This window comes from Equus caballus, chromosome 4 (assembly GCF_041296265.1).
Source record: "Equus caballus isolate H_3958 breed thoroughbred chromosome 4, TB-T2T, whole genome shotgun sequence".
Lineage (NCBI taxonomy): Eukaryota > Metazoa > Chordata > Mammalia > Perissodactyla > Equidae > Equus > Equus caballus.
Genome location: NC_091687.1, coordinates 48,740,916 through 48,761,167, shown reverse-complemented (window position 1 = coordinate 48,761,167; position 20,252 = coordinate 48,740,916). Strand labels below are relative to the sequence as shown.

The 20,252-nt window shown below is 36.0% G+C and overlaps 1 protein-coding gene across 5 annotated transcripts in view; it reads left to right on the top strand.

Annotated features, from left to right (window-relative positions):
* THSD7A (thrombospondin type 1 domain containing 7A) overlaps positions 1-20,252 on the top strand; it is a 671,418-nt gene that overhangs the window by 571,337 nt on the left and 79,829 nt on the right. For all 5 annotated transcript variants that reach the window (XM_070264554.1, XM_023639297.2, XM_070264555.1 and 2 more), the window contains 2 exons: positions 6,540-6,734; positions 16,272-16,506. In XM_070264554.1, the coding sequence (XP_070120655.1) occupies positions 6,540-6,734; positions 16,272-16,506 (430 nt within the window). The remainder of the gene's footprint in view (positions 1-6,539; positions 6,735-16,271; positions 16,507-20,252) is intronic.

Here is a 20,252-nt window from a genome sequence, read left to right as displayed (position 1 = left end):
GTTTCTAGATACTTGTCATTTTCCTTCTGGACTGGAGTGTTAATGTATTTCTTCATGGTGTTTGATGGGGTGGACTTTTGCCATCACATAGTGGTAGTATCTGGTCACAGATTCCACCTGTCACCACTGGGGTGGGGCAAGCTGTGTTTTCTGAGCATCCCCTGGCAGTTGTGCCAATCCGTTGGGAGTTGTACCAGTAAGACTTTCTGTGTCTGGCTGCCACTGCTTTGTGGGGATCCCTTGCTCTGTCCAACTAGCTGTGCTGGTGCACCAGGTGGGATGGGGGAGGAGGTGTCTTCTTTCCCACACATGGTCTGCTCTGCACTCTCTGGTGGCCCACCTGAGCTGCTCAGCTTGGTGGGAGCACCTCCACAGTGGCTTATCTGCCTTGGTATGGAGCATTCACATGGGCTGAGAAGCAACTCTGAGAGCAAAAGCTTTCCTGCAGAGGGGTGCATTTTCCCTCTTCTCCTCTCAAACACTAGTCATTATGCGTGGTCCTATGCCCTAGATCACTGCTGCTGGGGCGAGAGAGGAGATCCATTTACCTCCTTCCACTGCCTTCCAGGGCATCCAGCACCCCATCTTCAGACGTATGGCTGCATGGATCTCTCAGAAGTCTATTGTGTTGTGTGGATGTCTTCTGTTGATTATTGAATGTCCTTTTTGTTGTATCTTAAGGGGAGAGCCTAAGGGAACAGCTCACTCCATCATAATGCTGACGTCACTCCTCCAAACTGAATTTTTAAGACAATTTATGAAGAATACAAAGGACATCAACAACTCAATAATAATTCTCAGGATTACTGTAGAGTTTGTGTAGGTCTGGCAAGAGAAATCTGATCCCCAAATGACAATACTAGAGACTTTCTAAATAGTGTGTTTAAAAAATTTTGGCTCTGTATCTGGTTTCTGTCTCCTTTAATTGCTTCTTTCTGCTTACCTCTCTCTCAGTTTCGTTACATTGATGAGTTTCAATTTTGCAATGCCTTCTGGAGGTACATGGCACATAGTACTACTGTGACTGTTAAAGATCAGCCATAACAATCAACACATTTCTATGATTAAAAGGAAATCAGGATAATGCAAGGAACATTTAGAGAATAGTGCTAAACACATATATGCCTTACATTAAAATACTTAACATATTGACATTATGTTCTTGACTCAGTTCCGAAACTATAAAAACCTTGATAAATCAAGGTTTATCTTTTACCTTACATTTAACCTCCAGTACAGTGAATGCAATAAACTTTCAGTATATGCTTTTGCCAAGAAAAAAGAAGTCTATCCTCTGATCTCAATTCTCATTTTATTTTATTTCTATGGAAATCTTCATAAATTTTTAGTGTAATTAATTCAAGCAGATGTTCAATTCTCTTATCCTGATAATAGGAAACACGGTAGAATGAAAGGAGATATTTTGGAAGAGTTCATGAAAGAGTTTGTTGGTGTTCATGAAAATAGACTAGACAAGAGGAAATTTGGGAGTTACTTTAAAGATGTCAAAATATATGTTTAAGTTGTTTACAATGATGAATTATTGAAAACATTCTTAAAATTGTATTTGTGAAGAAAGAGGTTAAATGGGGAGACCTCAACATAAACATTTAATTCTGGTTTTGAGTTCATAAAAAGAAATAAACCTAAGCATTGTCATTTTTTTCCTCAACTTCCTGTGTAGGGTATCACAAATAAGTTTAAACCAGATATGCTTCAGTTAAGGTATCAAAGTAAGACTTAAGTTGTAATATGTAGACAATGATTCATTCATTTGCTTTCTTGTTACATTTCACGTAAAATATACATTTTTGCAGGTTTGGTTAAAATGCCTAGAGCATCATGGGGGAAAAAACAAGTTTCATAAATGCAAAACAGTCCTTTGAAACTTTTTATTTTAGTCAATGCATGCCCCCAAAATATAGTATGTTTAATACACAAAGGCAAGTGTGAGGAGGATTGTAAATGTTTATGACATCACATTCAGAATGTAGCTAAGAAATTGTCCTCAGAAAGACTAAAGAAAGAAAAACAAGTTGCATTGGTCTTTGCCTGCGTAAGTTGTAGAACTGTATCATTTACTGTAATGATAATCGGATGTGTCTGCCCAGATTTATTGGGATGCACACTCAGATAATCAAAGTCTCAAATGGTTCTGTAATGGGGACATATGGTGGTTGAAAATCTCCTAAGAGTAGAGCAGCTGATATGGAAAAATGGAATTTCCAAAGTGCAAAGCAGCAAAATTCCCACTTCTGTATATGGAAAGAGTATAAATTAACCTGATATTTGGATATGTGCAAGTTTAATTTACTGCTGTCTATTCTCTGAAATAATGTCATGCGAAACAGTTCTTATCTAATTAAAATAATGTTTATCAACCAAAAACAAGTTTTAATGTGAGAAAGAGGGAAAAAATTATTTTCTAGAGCTCTTATAAGTAAAGATCTTATTTCCAGGGTCACTTTTTGTATATAAAATAAGATAGAAGCAACAGCCTCAGAAAGTAGCTGGAGATGACAAGATATAGAGTTACCTGTAATAGCCATAGATGCAACTTTTTTTCCTGATGTTTCCCAGATGACTTATGCCTGGAATGCTGGAGATTTAGCTTAAAAAGAGCACAGCTCCTAGGGTTCCAGTTAGTGGTCAGTTAGATGAGTTGATTAAAGCATCCATTGAAAGCAAAGTCAAAGATCTGAAGGATTCCATATTTTCACAGATCTATTGCTGTTTCTTCAATGGCAATAAGCCAAAATATGTAACTCTGGACATGTCAACAATGCATGCTCTTTGTATGTGAGGCAGTGTTTGGCTGCCACCTTGCATCACTGTACCTTGAAAAATAACTTAAAGTGCCAGTTTCTTGACTTCTTTGTTGACAAAGGCTCATCAACTGTTAAGTTCCTTGGCATCTCGAGTTCTCCTTACCACCATACCAGTTAAAAAGTAGGTCGGAGAATTAATTAGAACTCAATTCAAATCTCTGCTTTTTCACTCAAACTTCTGCTGAGAAAGTAAACTTAAACTTGTTGAGCTTCAACTTCCTTTAAAGTAAAAGAAAAAAAAATTAATACCTTTGGCAGAAGGTTGTTGTGAAAGGTATAAACTTTCAGTTATAAATAAGTCATGGGGATGTAATGTACAGCTTGGTGACCATAGTTAATAATTGTATTGTATATTCGAAAGCTGCTAAGAGAGTAGATCTTAAATGTGCTCATCAGAAGAAAAAAAATTTGTAGCTGTGTGTCAGAATGGATGTTAATTAGACTTATTGTGATGATCACTTCACAATATATACAAATATTGAATCATTATGTTGTACACCTGAAACTAATATAATGTTACATGTTAATTATACCTCCAAAAAAAGGTTATTGTGACAATTAGCTGAAATGATGTATACAATATTCACAGCACAGTGCCTGACAAAAGATGAGCAATCAGTAACTATTCACTGAATGAATGTTTTCATCCAAGTATACTCCATATAAAGAGAAGCATAAAGAGAGGTCCCAGAGAGAAGCGAATGATGTTAGGTACGAAATCCAGATGAATGTGTTTATACAGCAGCTCTTTCGAGAGGCAGTCTGGTTGTGATCATACCAGAAGAGAACAAAAGCAGAAAAATCCTAGAGCAATACTTCTCAGATTTCATGTGCATGCAAATCACTTGGGGATCTGTTTAAAATGCAAGTTACGATTCCATGGGTGAGATCGGAGAGACTGCATTTCTAGCAGATTCCAGGTGATGCATATGCTGCCAGTCCACTGATAGACTTTAGCAGAGTCCTAGGGCACTTGAATGCATGGCAATTTAAGAAATACTGTACTTCAATTCATATTTCTTTAGTCTAGCATTCTGTTTCCTGGCACAACAGCTTAAAATTAATTCATTCATTAAGTCATTTAGCAGAAGCTTATTTAGTGTGTGCTATGTGCCAGACACTGTTTTAGGTTCAAAGTATAAAATATCAAACAAGTCAGATAAGGATCATGCCCTCATTGGACTTTTAATCTGGTGGAAGGATCAGACAAAAACATGTAAGCAATTAATTAAAATAGTTTCTAGTGGGAATTAAAACTATAACAAAAAGAAAATGAAGTTACTGTGAGATTGCGTACGGTTAACTGAGGCTCCTCTAGGAAGCACGCAATTGAACTGAAACCTAAACGTTGAGGAGCAGTTTGCTGCGTGAGGATCTGAAATTTTCAGACAGAGTCCAGACAGAATGCAAAGGCCCTGAGGCAATAATGAGATTGTTCTGTAGGAGGAAAGGGAAAAAAGCCACTGGGGCTAGAACGGAATGTGTTTATTTGGATATAAGGCAGTGGTGGACAATCGAGAGCAATGGGAGGGGCACACAGGGGCAAGATCACACCTGGCAAAGTTGGGAGGCATGCAGTAAGGGCTGAAATCTAGAGAAATCTTCGAGGTTGGATCCAAGGTGGGTCTTAACAGTCCATAGAGGGTTAAGGTTGCCTCTAGAAGGAATGTGCCTGCAGAAAAATACGCCTAGCTAAGCAGAGTATGAAGAATGAAAAGGAGCTAACAGAAGGTATGGGATACAGGTTGAAAGAAAAAAGAATCACTTAAAAAGCAAGAAGTGTTAAAACTGTACATCCCTTTGGTTTATACTGCGAGAAACAGAAGTATATCACTTATGGCATGCAAATTAACCCGATAGAACACATGTAGCACACTTTCAATTGCTGCAGAATGAATTACATTTTTCTGAGTAGAAATGATTAAGTAACTATTAGAGAAGACATAAAACTATAATTCCTGGTTGACTGTAAACTGTAGCCCCAAACTTGCCTTACTTTACACAGAGTATTGAAAACTAAAGTGAAAGAGAGTAGATGGAACAATAAAAGATAGCAGCGAAGGAGATAAGACACATGCTAGTCCTTGCTTGCACTGAGAAAAAGTCTAGAAGAAAAAAGACTCAGCATTATTATGTAAATTGCAAAATATTAAATGCCTTATATTATAATGATTTTTGTGCTTTACCTAGGAACCTATATATCTACAATCTATCTACCATATTGTCTTACCGGGATGTAAGCCAAACCCTAAAGCCAATAAAAGCAGAATTAAAAGAGATCTCACAGATCAGAGTAACTAAAGAAGAATGAATTATATGATGATGATTCCATTGTCATTTTAGTGAGTCTTACTTATTACTGGTGAGCAAGTCTAATAATTCAAAGCCTTGAAAACTAGTGGCTATTAACACTGAGTGCATTCCAACTGAATTCTGATTTTGACTAATGATTTAAAGCCCTGCAAACTAGTAGCTATTAACATGTTAGAGCATTTCCAATTGACTTCTGACTTTCTGTCTTGTTTTCCAAATATATGCATAAAGGACAGTATGTTAAAATGATGCTCCTAACCTTCCACCAGTGAGAAACAGCTTTGAGTTGTTTGCTTAAAACAATGAAGAATGGTGCGGTTAGTCACCTTTTCTCACCTGAATGCCTGAAGCCTCCAGGCACACATTTCTGATATATTCATTCAGAATTATAGTTATATTCTGTGGCACAATAGCAGATTTTTTTACTTGTTTGTATGTTGTTTTACTCTGTTCTATTGACCTCATTAGCACCCTACATTAGCCAGCTACGTTACAGAGTTCAGACTTTTTTTAATACTCTGTTTTGCACATTTATTTGTAATTTTTTTGCCTATCTTTGGTATTTATTAACAATAACAATATTTTCTTTCTCATTGATCTTTTGTACATCTCATTTCATTCATTCAACAAATACTGGAGGAGTGCTGATCTCTAGAGCTTCGAGGGCAAGGGAGAGAGTGGAGTGAGATGAAGCTAGAAAGGAAACAGCCACGTTATTTGAGGTCTTAGAAACTTTTAAGAAATCTGGTCTTTATCTTAAGAGCAATGGGAATATACTGAAGAGTTTTAAGCATGGAGTGACACCATCTTATTTCTGCCGCTTGCCTGCCTTGATGTTTTTCTTCCCTTCACTCAATGGGACTGCCCTAAGCAGTGGTTTTATAATGCTATCCTATTATTTATGTTTTTTGGCTATTTCCAACCAACAAACTGGTTTTTTTAAACGAAAGAAAAAGGTTTCCAATCACACAAAAATAAATTCTTTGGGAGACAGGAGAGAGTTTGCAAATAAAGATATCTATGAGTTGGTTCATGAAAACATATGGTACATGTTATGGATAAAGTCGTTATTTGTAAATTATGGCTCATCTCCAATATTGAAATAAAGACGGGAACATATTTCATTGATGCTCCTTATTGCAAGCCAAATATTATAAGTATAAAAATCACTTATTGGGCCGATTATCTGTAGCATAAAAATACTTTCAGTGATGTGTTTGATCTATACACCTAAAGCTTCTGATTTTAATAAAAGAATAAAAGAAGCTCTTTTGGCTTTGTTTTTAACTAAGAACAAAAAGGAAATAATCTAATTTATCTGGGTGCCCATCTGGTTTCAATTGCTCATTTTACATTTATTTAAAAATGATAGACTGTTGGTGATGATGTCTTTCCCAGGAGAAGAAGTTGACAGACAGCTGTGCAGAGATGCCATCTTTCCCATCCCTGTTGCCTGTGATGCCCCGTGCCCCAAGGACTGTGTGCTCAGCACGTGGTCTACGTGGTCCTCCTGCTCACACACCTGCTCAGGGAAAACCACAGAAGGGAAACAGATACGAGCACGGTCCATTCTGGCCTATGCGGGTGAGGAAGGTAAGGTCACCAGCTTCAGAAGGGACTCAGGTTTCTTTCAGACGTTGGCATGCGTTTTTCTTTGTCTAGTTTGAATAAGATGATGGTCTACAAAAAATCAACTTCCACAAATCCAGCAATCCGAGATTTAACATCTGTTGACGTATTGGGCAGCTAGCTTCTGTTCCCCAAAATTAATCTTAAAAATAGATCTTTAAAAAAAGAGGAAAGACTTTTAACCGTGAACTTAATTTGCCTTTCCTTCCTCCTAATAATTCAAGTTCTTTCCACTTCAAAGTGTTAAACCTGTGAAAAGGTCTGAAAATGGCTCCCAAAATTCCAAATGCCAGCTTTCATTTTTTTTCTCTATTTCAGTAGTCTCTATTTCAATAGTTTTTCCCTTTGAAATCACCTCCTACCTTCTCAAAAATAGGCATCTATGTTCAATAATAAAGTTTATTTAAGATAAACACCACCATGGCTGTTGCTTGACTGAAAATGACATGGAATTTCTACCATTCAGGTTTCTGAACATAGGCTCTGAGATCCAGGAGTCTCATACATTGTTTTTATTTTTAAAATATATTGCTCCTAAATCACTTCACCCTATTGGATGAATAAAGCATGTTTGTCATATTTTCATACCTCTGTTGTGCAAGCTTTATTGCCGAGAAATGCAAGGCTCTTAGTAATTGTCTCTCAAGCTTATATCCAAATGCTAATTTCGCCTCCCTGTGACTGAGTGCTATACTGTCGTACTTAATCTCGTCATTCTGGGAAATAACACAAGAGTAAGGAAAACAGAGAAGTAAGTCACGTTCTGTCACATAAGGCATGTTCTGTCTCAAGAATATAGGCGTATGTTATTTAAATATTATCAAGCTGAATGACTATTCTCCCCATTCACATCTAGCGCTAACAAATAATGATTTCTCTTTGTAATAAGCGTGTGTTTCTCTACGTATACCCAGTTTGGGAGGAATTTTTAAGTTGCCTATTTTATTTTTCTGTTGATGAAGCACTTTAGTGATAGAAACCTGATAGTATTCTTATTTGGTCAAACTTACTATCTGTATGCAATGTCTATGCAAAAATGTAACTACCTTGGCCTTAAGACATAGGAGAAAAATTTAACGTATTTAAACCTATGGGAAAATTTTATTTAAAGTGCCTAATAACTTTTTTCCTGTCACCTTAATATAAATTTAACTATTTGCTACCCAAAAAAGGTGTATCTATGGCACTTAATAAAAAATAGAACCTTTTAGAGAGAAAATTACATTCCCTGTGTTGTCAAACACTAACTCTAACCTTGTATAGATTATACTCAGACTTCAAACTCTATCAGCTCAGATTATGTCTTGGGCTTCATTAAAATTAGATCTGTGGTCACCCTGCTTCCTATAAATCCATTATACTGTGCAGACACTTGCTGTGCGACTAGTAATGAGTGACTTTTCGCCCCGTGAGTCACATGGCAGAGATTTTGCCATGCTTGCAGAACTCACCAGATCATTATTTCTATAGACATGATGCCTCACACTGAAAGGTCATGAAATGCTTTAAAGGCAGAAATTTATGATTGCTCTTTGGTATGTATCATCCACTTAGTTTGAAAGGGTGGGACTTCAATAATTTTTAATTAAGTCCAGCAACTGCATCATAAGCAAGCCATGCTTGAAAATTATAGATGTGTATATAGTAAATCATAAAGGCGCGAATTCAAAACATAATTTTAAATGGAAACCATAGAGGAAACTCTGTCAATGAGGAATCTTCTGCTATTTTTCTCTATTAATAACAGTTACAAAAACTGGTATAGTATGTAAAATATTTAATGAATATGCTTCAAAAACTATTTATTTAATACCTATTATTTGCTGGACACTGAAACAAATTTTTTTTCCTCCAGGATAAGTCTTTCATAACTCTGAGCTGTTTTTTAAATGATTTAGGAACTATAATTGCAGGAAGTCTTAAAATGTTTCCCTGCCAATTAGATAACCCTTTATAATTCTACGCAAAAGTAGGTCTTTCTGTTATTCCCAAAGAATTAATATTTTATGTTTGTCATAAGTTTTCTTAATTTTCTATAGATAAAAACATTATTGTGATAACTTTGAGGGAAAAGATCACATTAGCAAAATTATATATTGAGTGTTAGACATGAAATTAAGTGATTTTTCTAGTGCAATAAGTTACAGGACAAGTCCATGTACAAAATAAATGCTGCAAGCTATAGTTTTGTTCATCTCAGTCAGAATGTCGCCATTAAACATTGTCCTGAAGATTGTGTAACCTCTTGTACTAATAAGGACAGACTACCTTGTGCTGCAGTAACAGACAGCCCAGAAGTTCAGTAACTTAACAGAACAATTATTTCTTCCTCATGGGAATTTTGCCACAGTCTTGGGAAACTCTCCAAGGCAGTCTGTCTTCCATAAAATGTCTCAGCGTTACACTTCCATATTAAGACCTACTTCAAGGTCCTCATGCCAGAGGAAGAAGATAGTTGGAGAGTCTGTCTGCTGATTTAAAAGCATCAGCACTCCAGAAGGGATTTATGTCATTTCCACCGACATTTCATTGTCAAAGCAAGTCATACAGTCATGACTTGAAACTGAATGTAATTTCAAATGGAGCAGAGGAGTGCTGGCTACTGGTCTTACCCTTGGTTTACTCAGTCTTCTCTTTGTGTATGTGTATACATATGTGTGTCTACATCTATATCTATGTCCATATATATATGATAAAGCACATTCCATATGGTCCCAATTCAGTCAATAAACTCTCCATTGTTAAAATGTTATGACTTTTATTATTTCTTTATTCCTGTCAAAAGAATGATAGAATAATAGGATAACACTTTCTCTTCTTCATACTATCCTTCTTTCTTTTCCCTTTCCTTCTTTTCCCTTCTATGCTCTTTCCCTTCCTGAATAATTTTATCTAAAAAGCCTTTAGGTGGAGCCAGGCACTTGAGCATCTATGCCAGCAGGTGGGGCGTCTGCAGTAGTCCAGAGTGCCTTGTCACAGCCCAGCCTGGGTGAGAAGGCCTCCCTCGTGGGAAAAGAGTGGCCTGGTATGAGTGTCAGAGACACTGAGTAGGCTAAAGGGAGGGGCATATGGATTGTACAAGAGGGTAAAAAGCAGTGACCCAACACAGGATGTCCAAGCACAAGCAGGGTAAGGAGAGAATCCTAGCATTGAGGCAACCAGCCCAATGTGGGCTGTCGGAGCCAGGCATGGTTGAGGAGGCTTTCTGTAGTGTAGGGTGGCCTGATGCAGGGTGTCAAAGCATGAGCTGAATGAGGACTTCCTGTATGTACAACAGTGGAGATGACAGTGGGAGATAGGGAGGTGGGGTTGACCAAATAAATATATCTATTAAAAATAACAGGAGTTGGGTTTCTTGTTTCTGGAGAAGGGATTTACAAATATGTTAAGAATGAAAACTAGAATAAACCCTGCCACATTGTATTGGAATTGGAAGTTATGAGTATGAATTCATGGTGTTCAATTTGTAAAGACAGATATAGAAATAAATGCAAACGTAAGTATGATAAATATATACTTATATTATATACATAAATTAGCTTTATCTACTGAAAGGACCTGAGTGCAGTAAGACCCCAATAGCAGTAAGAACATTCAGCACTCAGATCTTGGTTTCTAATATTCTCCAATAAAAGGAACCAAGGTTCCTTGGAGAAATAGCTGATTCCAGGGCTGGGACAGGAAAAGTACAAGATGTGCTTGGAAGATCTTGTGCCAGAAAGGAAGGAAGAGTGGAACACATCAAAAGGTCATGGAAGCTAGCTAGCATGGTCTTCCACTGGCCACATATGGGAACAATTTGAATGCCAAAATAATTATAATGGATTATAACCCATTAAATAAGATAGGAAACCACAGATCCATACTTGATATAAATAAATGTATTAGTTGACCATCTGATGAAGAGCATTTATATTCACAGTCTCAGGTATCTCCCTAATGGAGAAGTCTGACAGACACCACCTTAATCCGGTGATCAAAGTTTACATGTTTGGTAATGGAGCAAATAAAAGTCATCGTGCATTCTTGGTGTGGAACAGTGAGAACATGGCATCACTTCTGTGATGTCTCTGTCAAAGATGCATGTTGTAAAATCTAATCGTGAGGAAACATCTGACAAACCCTAACTGAAAGACGTTGTACAAAATATCTGGCCCTTAATCTTCAAAAGTGTCTAAATTATGAAAATTAAGGAAAGACTGAGGAACTATTCCATATTGAAGGGGATTAACAAGATGTGCATCTAACTGCCACACTTGATTCTGAGCTAGATTTTTTGCTGTGAAGGACATTTGGGGATAGTTGACACACTTAAATGGATCTGAGGATTAGATGGGAATAATGTATCAGTGTTAATTTCCTGGTCTTGGACATTGAATGTGCTTACATGTAGGAAAATGCCCTTGATTACAGGAAATACACACTAAAGTATTTAGGGTAATGGGCATCATTTCAACAACTTCTTCCAAATGGTCCAGGGAAAATAATTATGGATATTATACTTTAAATTTTTATGTAATTTTGAGGTTGGTTCAAAATTAAAACATAAAAAATATAATGAAAACAATTTGAATATAATTGCTTTTAATACAATCTTGAGCAACCTTATGTAGCCTATTATCTGCAATACACAAAAATTGTCATAAAATGCTTCTTATTAAAATGTTGTCATTTTGAAATCAAATCACGAATGGTCACAACTGGAGATAGTTAATATACTGGAGAAAGTAAAAGTGTTTTTTTCAACTTAAAAAAAAAAAAATTGTATGTATGTGTGTGTGTATCTTACTTCCTAAGCCTTGACTTCGGATTGAATAAAACTGGTAATTCGATTTTTAACATTGTATGATACTTTGAGGTAAAAATCTTCCTTGTATTGTGTAAACTGTAGGATGGGTCCCAAAAGCTACTTTAAAATTATGTCGGAAGTTCTAAAAGGAAGCAATCTTTTAGCACTTAAGTCTGGCATACTTTTAATATAAATAATAGTAGATTGAATTAGAATAAAAAATTAAAAACTGATGTTAAGTTTATAACCTTCTCAATTTTTTGAACCCAGGTTATAGATCCTTAACAAACTTGGTTTAAAAAAAAAATGATTTTCAAAATGTTTTTCACTGAGTATAACAACTTCTGTTAATTCTCATTGTATAGTTAATTATCCTTGCAAATTAAGAAATGAGAGAATATTTATTTTGGCAAAGTTCACAATGACCTGACATTATAACTTCCTCAGCCAAATTTTAGTGTACCTTAACATCTGCTTTTATACATGCAGAGAAGAGGTGCAAATTCAAATAGAATGATGCCATTTTTCCTCAAATAATTAATAGTCTTCAAAAATTATACTTTGCAGTACAAAACATTGAAGAGAGGAACATTTCTATTTTAACTTGTTCAGTTTTTACAGTTAAATGATTTTAATCGTTAAGAGCCGAGGAGCACTGCTGTTTCCTAGAGGTATTTGAAGAACCCGGGATCCATTTGATGTGTATATACACACATAACTCTGATGACTTCTAAGTAAATGCTATCACTTCCTCATCCTCCCGTTATTAACTCTGAAAAAGGAGTTCTGCTTCAATTGACCCCACACGACCACCAAGCAGAATGTACGCAGACTCCACAGTAAGAAGTCTTTTACCTCTTTGTGCAAGGAATAAAAGGGGGCAGAGGGAGGGGAGAGTCTGCAGCAGAATCTCCTGAGATTCTCTGTGCTTCATGCTCTTCTGAACTTCAGTTCCCTGAAATCATGCTATTGCCAGTGTGCTTTCCACCCAGCAGTAGTCTGCTGTAAAAGAAATTTGAGCTGCAATAACAGGCGAAGTTACAAGCATCTTAAAACTAATTCCTAGTACACTGACAGCCTCTTCTTAACATGAGCCCAGTCCACTTCCTTATCCTTGCTGCCAGTCACTTGCCTACGTGACCTCTGCACTCCAACTGACTGCATTAAAACTGCTAACTCCCAAGGTCGTACCTGCCTGCATGCCTTTGCTTGTATTTATTTTTTCTTCTGCTTAAATAAAATTCTCCCTTTCCTCTCTCTCTCTTCCAAGAACTCTGTTTGTCGAAATCCTACTCCTTCAAAACTCATCTCAATGCCTCCTACCTGAGGCATTTTTTAGTCCCCCAAAACTAAGAGAATCTCATACGTTTGGATCCCAGTTATACTAAATACCTCTTTTAACATAATTATCATATTCTATCTAGAATTAGATTCATTTGTATGCTTACCTTATCCCCCCTACTACCTTTCCCCACTGCATTATAAGATCCTGAAAGTAGCAGGAACTATTTTTAACCCCTTTAGGTGTCTCTTGATGCATCGGACATAGACATTGCATATTGCAATCAAGTATCCAATTAATGTTTTGAACAAGGTTCTTTTTTTTTCAGTTTGCCATCTAAATTGTAAAGCCTTCAATGCCAGAACCAGAAACACCATGTCTCTGTTCAAATATATCCTACCACAGCTTTTATGGACTTGATGTGGGGAGGAAAAGTCACTTATTCATTTCTAAGAGAGAAGTTTCACATAATTGTTGATATTTTTAATCTACACATGAAAGTTTATTTATATAGTAGAATTGCATCGAAGTATTATAAAATCTTTCCCTTTGGTGGAATGATAGAAAACCTAGTCACATACGTATGAAGCTTATATTTTTATGTATAAAAGGATTTTTTTAATTAGGCTTACTGCTAATTTTGTCATGAGTGACATTTTATAACTTCCCTAGTACTACGGAAATATTTCCAGATGTCGAGAACTAGATCTTCCCATAAATAACAAATAAATTCAATATTATATCTATCAATTTTTCTACCATCAAATCATTCCCAAAGCAACACGCAATGCTGCAATGACTGATTACTCCAAGCCATGCTTTCGAAAATGCCGTATCATTGTTATAATTAAGACCACTTTGGGGCTTATCTGTGCACGGATCCTGACACCAGACCAAAACTGCTGATGGGGCTTTAATGTGGATTGGGGCAGGAAAATAAATAGCCTTTATGAAGGTAAACTTAACAGCTATCTTGCAGTTCCTAGACACATTATGCTGATGTTGTACAAGTTTTTTTCTTATCATTTTTTCCAAAGCCAACCAGTCAATTTTACTGTCAAAGACAATTTAGAGTTTTGAAATCACAGTTTAAACAGCATACATATACTCACAGTGAAAATGGGGTAAGTAAAGAAACACATTTTTTATAGAAGATCAATAATTTTACTGTTAAATATAAAGGTATGGTTAAAATAGTTGCATAAAAGGTATATTTATACAACGTCTATATTTAGCCTGTGTTTGTCTGAGAGATAACATTGGATCGTTCTAGACCCTCGGGGGATGGGTATTAAGAGTGCTCATTTCCTTCTCCCAATCCAATTAGTATGGTTTAGGATTCGTTCCTATTCAAATCCTAAACGTCTTTTCAGAGGCTGCCAGGGTCGCTGAGCTGTGTGATGGAGGATAGGATATGAACTGTGACAGATGTTTTCACCTTCATGAAGCAGGGACGTTAATGAAATGCTGTTTAATGCAGGTTATTCTGATGTTGATTCCATGTTCAACACTGCATAAATGATTCTAAATTGCAGTTAAATTCTCACATAAACTGCTTGTCAATTTATTTGCTGAATAGAGGGATGTCCTTAATCATAAGTGAAGTGATACCTGAAGATCAGCTCAGAATATGGTTTTGTTTATGACTTTTACCCAAATCTCAAACTTTTGGAGCCATCTTCCATGTTAGGATCACTAGCTATTGAATCACCTTTTCTTATTTATTTTTAACTTTTTGAAACTTGCTTTCCTAATATCTAGAACCCATGTCTTATTATATGCAATATTTCCTCCATTTACTGTCATGAATATTTGTGATCAACCTCCAAGATTCCCACTATTTCATATTAACAACCAGTTATTTTCTGTTCCTAAAATGAAATCCAGAGGCTGCGTAAGTTTGAATAGATCAGATTGCCAATAAAGTAAGCAATTAATTCCTCCAATACTCTGCTTGAAGAATATAAAGCTTTTTATTTTCATAATTGGCATTATAAATGGCATAGTGGTAAGTAACGGGGCTCCACAGATTCCTGGCTGTTACTGTGGCCACATCATTTAAGCTATATGGGCTCATCCACTTTATAATTTTTAACTTGTAAGGGAGTTGTGGATATAAAATGAGAAATGAAGTCCCACCTACAAAGTACTTATAATGGGGTTAGCACATAAAAAAGGGTTCCATAATGACACCTCCATACCATATTCTATTGATTAAAAGACACATCTTTTTTACCCTTTATCATCTCTGGAATTATTGCATCTTACAATGCATTCATTTTAAAACCACTGTGGCCGAACAGTACTTGTAATATATTTGTCAGTGCTGATATATGTGAATTTCATTGTTATTCCTGGTGGCAATCACAATCCTATGATATTTCTGCCAAAAGCAAACAAAAACTGCTAAGGACTATCTGAGGAAGGAAAATCAACCCTTCTTCCACAGTTGCTCACTTAAACCTTGCATTCACACCTGGTGCAATTAAGAATTCAACAGCATCAAAACTTAGTGATGGGTACCAGTATCCTTGAAGAAAACTCTGGAGACAACAGAGGAGCACTCTTTGTAAGAAATCTGGCATCACCAACACTTTTGATGCCACAGAAATGATACTGCGTGGGAGAACACAAACTTTGATGAATGTGGGTTAAAATGTGACTCGAAAGATTTGGTCTCTGAGTGAAGAAGTTTTGGGAATACCTTCCCTTTTAATGTATGCAAAAGAGAATATAGTTTTTAAAAACTGTGTAAATAAGTCATATAAAGCTATTTCAATAAGCACACAATAAAAATTAGAGTTTACAAGAAATTATATCAGAGTTTAATTCGTAGTCATTTCTCTTCTTTGGGACACATAAAATGATGATATATCTCATAGGCAATGACATCTTGGATTTGGAGAAATACGATATCATCATTACTACATAGCTTTTCCAGCAATGCTCTTGGAGATCAAAAAGCATCGATCGATTTTAAAACCCCTGTTTCTAATCACCCTAATGCCTAATACATTAAAATAAGCAGCACTTTAAAAACTGTAGTTAAGACTTTCAATTTGGGGGGATAATATTTGCAAACACACTGGGTTTTCTTCACCTAGAGTCTCAATACCCACGTCTCCCGTGGTCAGCATTCACAGAGACTTTATTTGTACCTCATTTTCAGCTTCTCTGGAAAACAATGGCCTCTCCCTTTGAGGTTCTCCACGGTCCTCCAAAACAAATATCATATACCCCGCATAGTTTAAATTTTAAGCCAGACCGTGGCAAATGAGGTAAGTTTGATATGTAATTTGCCTTCCTAGCAGTGTGCTAGCCACATGCTGTGTGCTAATTAGTGGCAGGTATCATTGTTAGTTCTGGGGAACAAAGAATGGTAAGGTTCCTGTTGGCACTATATCTAATCTGCTAATGTCCGTTTTTATAGGTGGAGTTCACTGTCCGAACAGCAGTGCTTTGCAAGAGGTACGCAGCTGTAATGAGCATCCCTGTACTGTGTACCACTGGCAAACTGGTCCCTGGGGCCAGTGCATCGAGGACACATCAGTATCGTCCTTCAACACAACTACAACTTGGAATGGGGAGGCCTCTTGCTCTGTCGGCATGCAGACCAGAAAAGTCATCTGTGTGCGGGTCAATGTGGGCCAAGTGGGACCCAAAAAGTAAGGGCTTTAGAATGACAATAGTAAATCCTGTGGTCAACCAAGCAAGGGATTGGCTCAGGCTTCACTTGCTTCATGAAATGGAGCATTTTGATGCCTGTCGTACCAATCCTCAAGAGTAAGATTTGTTTGTTTTGAATGTCAGCCACTGGTAAAGTTATGACAGCTCCAGAGTCTTGTACCTGGGATCCATAAATTCTGTGGAAATCTTTCTATATGATACCTACTTTCAGCTTTATAGTAGCACTTTCTGCTTTTATTAAGCTAGTGAGGCAATGAAAGAAGTGCTTGCTCTAGGCCTGGCTGATCAATAATGACAGCGTACAAAATCCTAGCAGTGTAGGTCATCCATGACCTCCTATGTACCCGTAGGCTGTGGAGGCTGCCAATCGAGTTTAATTGGGCAGTAGCCTTCTATGATCTGCCTTTCATTTCCCCTAGAAAAAAGCTATATCAAAAATATGGAGGCCAAACTTATTACATCTTTTAATGGTTAAATGAATAAGCCATTTACTTTCAAGAGAGAGCCATGGACTACGATGACTATTGTGGTAAGTGGGAAAACCACTTACCAGTATCTCACTGTGGTTACAAATGGTGTAATAACAAGGCAAACGATTTGCTAGAGGGGAGGACAAAGAACTAGAGTTGGCATAGTATGTGTGTCTTGTGAGAAATATAAACAAAAACAGGTCACGGCCTAACTGGGCTAATCAATTCCTAGAGAAAATTAATAAATCAACTCTAAAAATGTATTCTTTTAAGAGGAAAATCCTCTTAGGTTTTGAGACTAAGACAGCGTAAACCTTTTAAAATTCAAATCACTGTAGCCATGTGAAGTGTGGAAAGTAAGACCAGTCAATTTTACGTTGGTATAAAAAGGGCCTCATAATTTTCAAATACTTGGCCAAATACTTAAGGGTTATGTACGATCTTAAGTTGCTGCTTCACTGATTCTGGCCTCAGTTTTCAAAGTTTATTGGAAGGATTTAACGAAAAAAAATAGTGGTAATGTAAGCACTCACTAAATCTTAGAAATTATTTTCTCTTAAAAATTCGAGATACTTCTTATTGTTTCAGGGAAATGATAATACTGCACTTGATGTATGAAGAGCTCCAGGGGATAAATAAGAATCCCATTATGAATAGTTTTTACCTGGCTAGGGTTCCAGACATTAAGGATATTTCCCCCCACACTTTATTTGTTTGTATAGTTTGAAATTAGGAAACATATTAGAAAATGTATGCCACAGAGATCTGAATAAATTGAGAAACTATTCCACATGCTTAATAGGTAGCCCCAAACCAATATTTTAATATAAATAATGCTAAAGTTGTGATGAATCTAACAAAGGAAATTAATGTGCAGTGTATTAAAATTCACTAGCAGTACCAGCAGGAGCAGAATCCCAGGTCCTGGAGGATTGTCTTCCTGGGACAAGCACAGAGGTAGAAATACCCGTTGCAGGGTTGTAACCTGACCCAGCTGTAGTGGCACAGGATGGAGGGTGATCGTGCTGAGCTTCTACAAGTAAGCTCACTCTTGTCCTGTTTTACAGTTAATCAGCTTTCAACAGCTTTGCTGTTGATGTTTTCCTCACTTATGTAAACTACAAAATATTTTCTGGGTGGTGGATGTACATGTGTACAAGGCTGTGTGTGAAAAAGCCTGCTGAATTCATGTTATTAAGCCATTCGGTAGGAAGGTATCCTGAAGCCCCATGGCACCACCACAGTAATCCATTTAAAATGTGCTCCGCCCTTACAGCTTGTATTCCATGACCTGGATACATACACAGATTTGTTAAATCAAATGGATTTACTTTGCCCTTAAATTTCCGAAAAATTGAGCAAATACAGTGAACGCAAAAGAAAATGTTACTGCCCTTATGCCTAAATGTGAGGTTAAATTCAATGAATGCTTTTCAGTACTAGGCATTTGAAACAAAAATGCAAATAGAAACCTTGTTTTAAACTCCTCTTAATAAAACAGATTACTGTGCAATGGTAAAATCAATGTTATTGATCTTATCTATCCTCCGAGTAACAAACTTCAACTCCTATCACATCTGTTTAATTTGACCTTGAATGAGATTTGGGGGAAAATCAATTCCTTGATTTAAACCACAAACACTAAATACAAACAGTACAAGGGAGAAAAGAAGCATGTTGACTGAACCAATTGCTTCCCCAAAGGAAGTCTGAATTCATTTTATTGGATGTAGTCTAGGCTGTATAATTTATCTTTGCACATTCATTTAATGGCTTTGTTGTTAGTAATTTTGTTCTCCACAGTTAGCCAAGTATCTTGCTGTGGATATTTCTAAACTAAAACAGAATTTTGGAGATTGTAAATAACATTGTAAATTCCATTGATTTATTTGGAGCTAAAATTTGAAGAATGTGCAGTCGAGTAATGCTCTCTCATTTTTAAAGTTATAAAGTTGCTTCATTGAAAAGGAATGCTTCCAATAATAATCGCTAATCATTAATTCCATAGTTCCAAAAGAATAACAGGATTATATGTGGGATTTTGCCGTATAATATTTCCTGGTTAATAATGCAGGTTAAGTTACGATTCGAGTGTTTTATAATCTCAATTGTAACAATGCATTAACTCCTATGATTCACATCTAAATATATTTGTCATCCATGTCTTTAATAGTCATAACAATTAGGAAAATCCAAACTTATCCTCAACCTAAACCAGGGAGATTATTCCTTTTTGAAATGTTGAATCCAATATATTTTTTAAATCCACTTCTAAATAAACCCTAATGTTATAGTGAGAGAGGAAAGCTTGGCTCTATATAATTTAACAGAATGTAATATTTATGTATGAGATAAGACACGTAGATAAATAGATATGATACAAGATACATCAAAAATGAAGTGTCAGCAAAGTCCTCTAAAGAAATTATGGGAAGGAGATTAATGATGTTCATTTTTTTCACTCATAATTCAGTTCTGAAAACCTGATTAACTTACTTGTTAAAAGACAATTTATCTTGACCTGCAAAAAATTTGGCTTCCTACATGGGGAGTATTTTTAAATCCCATTTTTCACTAATTTGCCAAGTTATTCCAGGAACAGTTATACTGGTTATTTGGTTTACTTCTTTAATGCCTCTTAGCTTACTTATCAGAAATTTATATGACCTCAAAAGAGAAGTTTTTAGGAATCAGAACATTAAGTTGCTTTTAGTTGCATGAATTATGTTATTATCTTTTGTTGTCGTAATGTGAATCTTCTTCTAGTCTTAATGCTCATGGCCAACATTTGACCACTAACAAGAATAGAATCAGATCATGAAGATGCAGAGAGGAATTGGGAAATTTAAAAATCAGATAATAAGTACACAATAAAGAAGATAGAATATTTAAAACTCATACATCAGCTTCCTAAAATTATCTTTTAGGAAGTGAAAGTCTTATATAAAGTAAGACATCTCAATGTTCTGTCATTATCTTTCACTTGTGTTCCTAATAAATAATATAATTTTGCTGTTTAAGAAAAATAATTTAGTTAATTTTAGTATAATTTATGTCCAGAAGGCAGTGATTCATTTTTCTTTAAATTACTGGTTGACTATTTTGGTTTTACTTATATTCACTCTTTTTGTTCCAAAAAATATTATAACATAAAAATATTTAAAATCTCATAATTTGAAACTTAGAACAAACTGGAAGAAAAAATAAGAATAGAAACACTAAGTGAAACCAGGAATAAAGCAAAAATTGCTTAT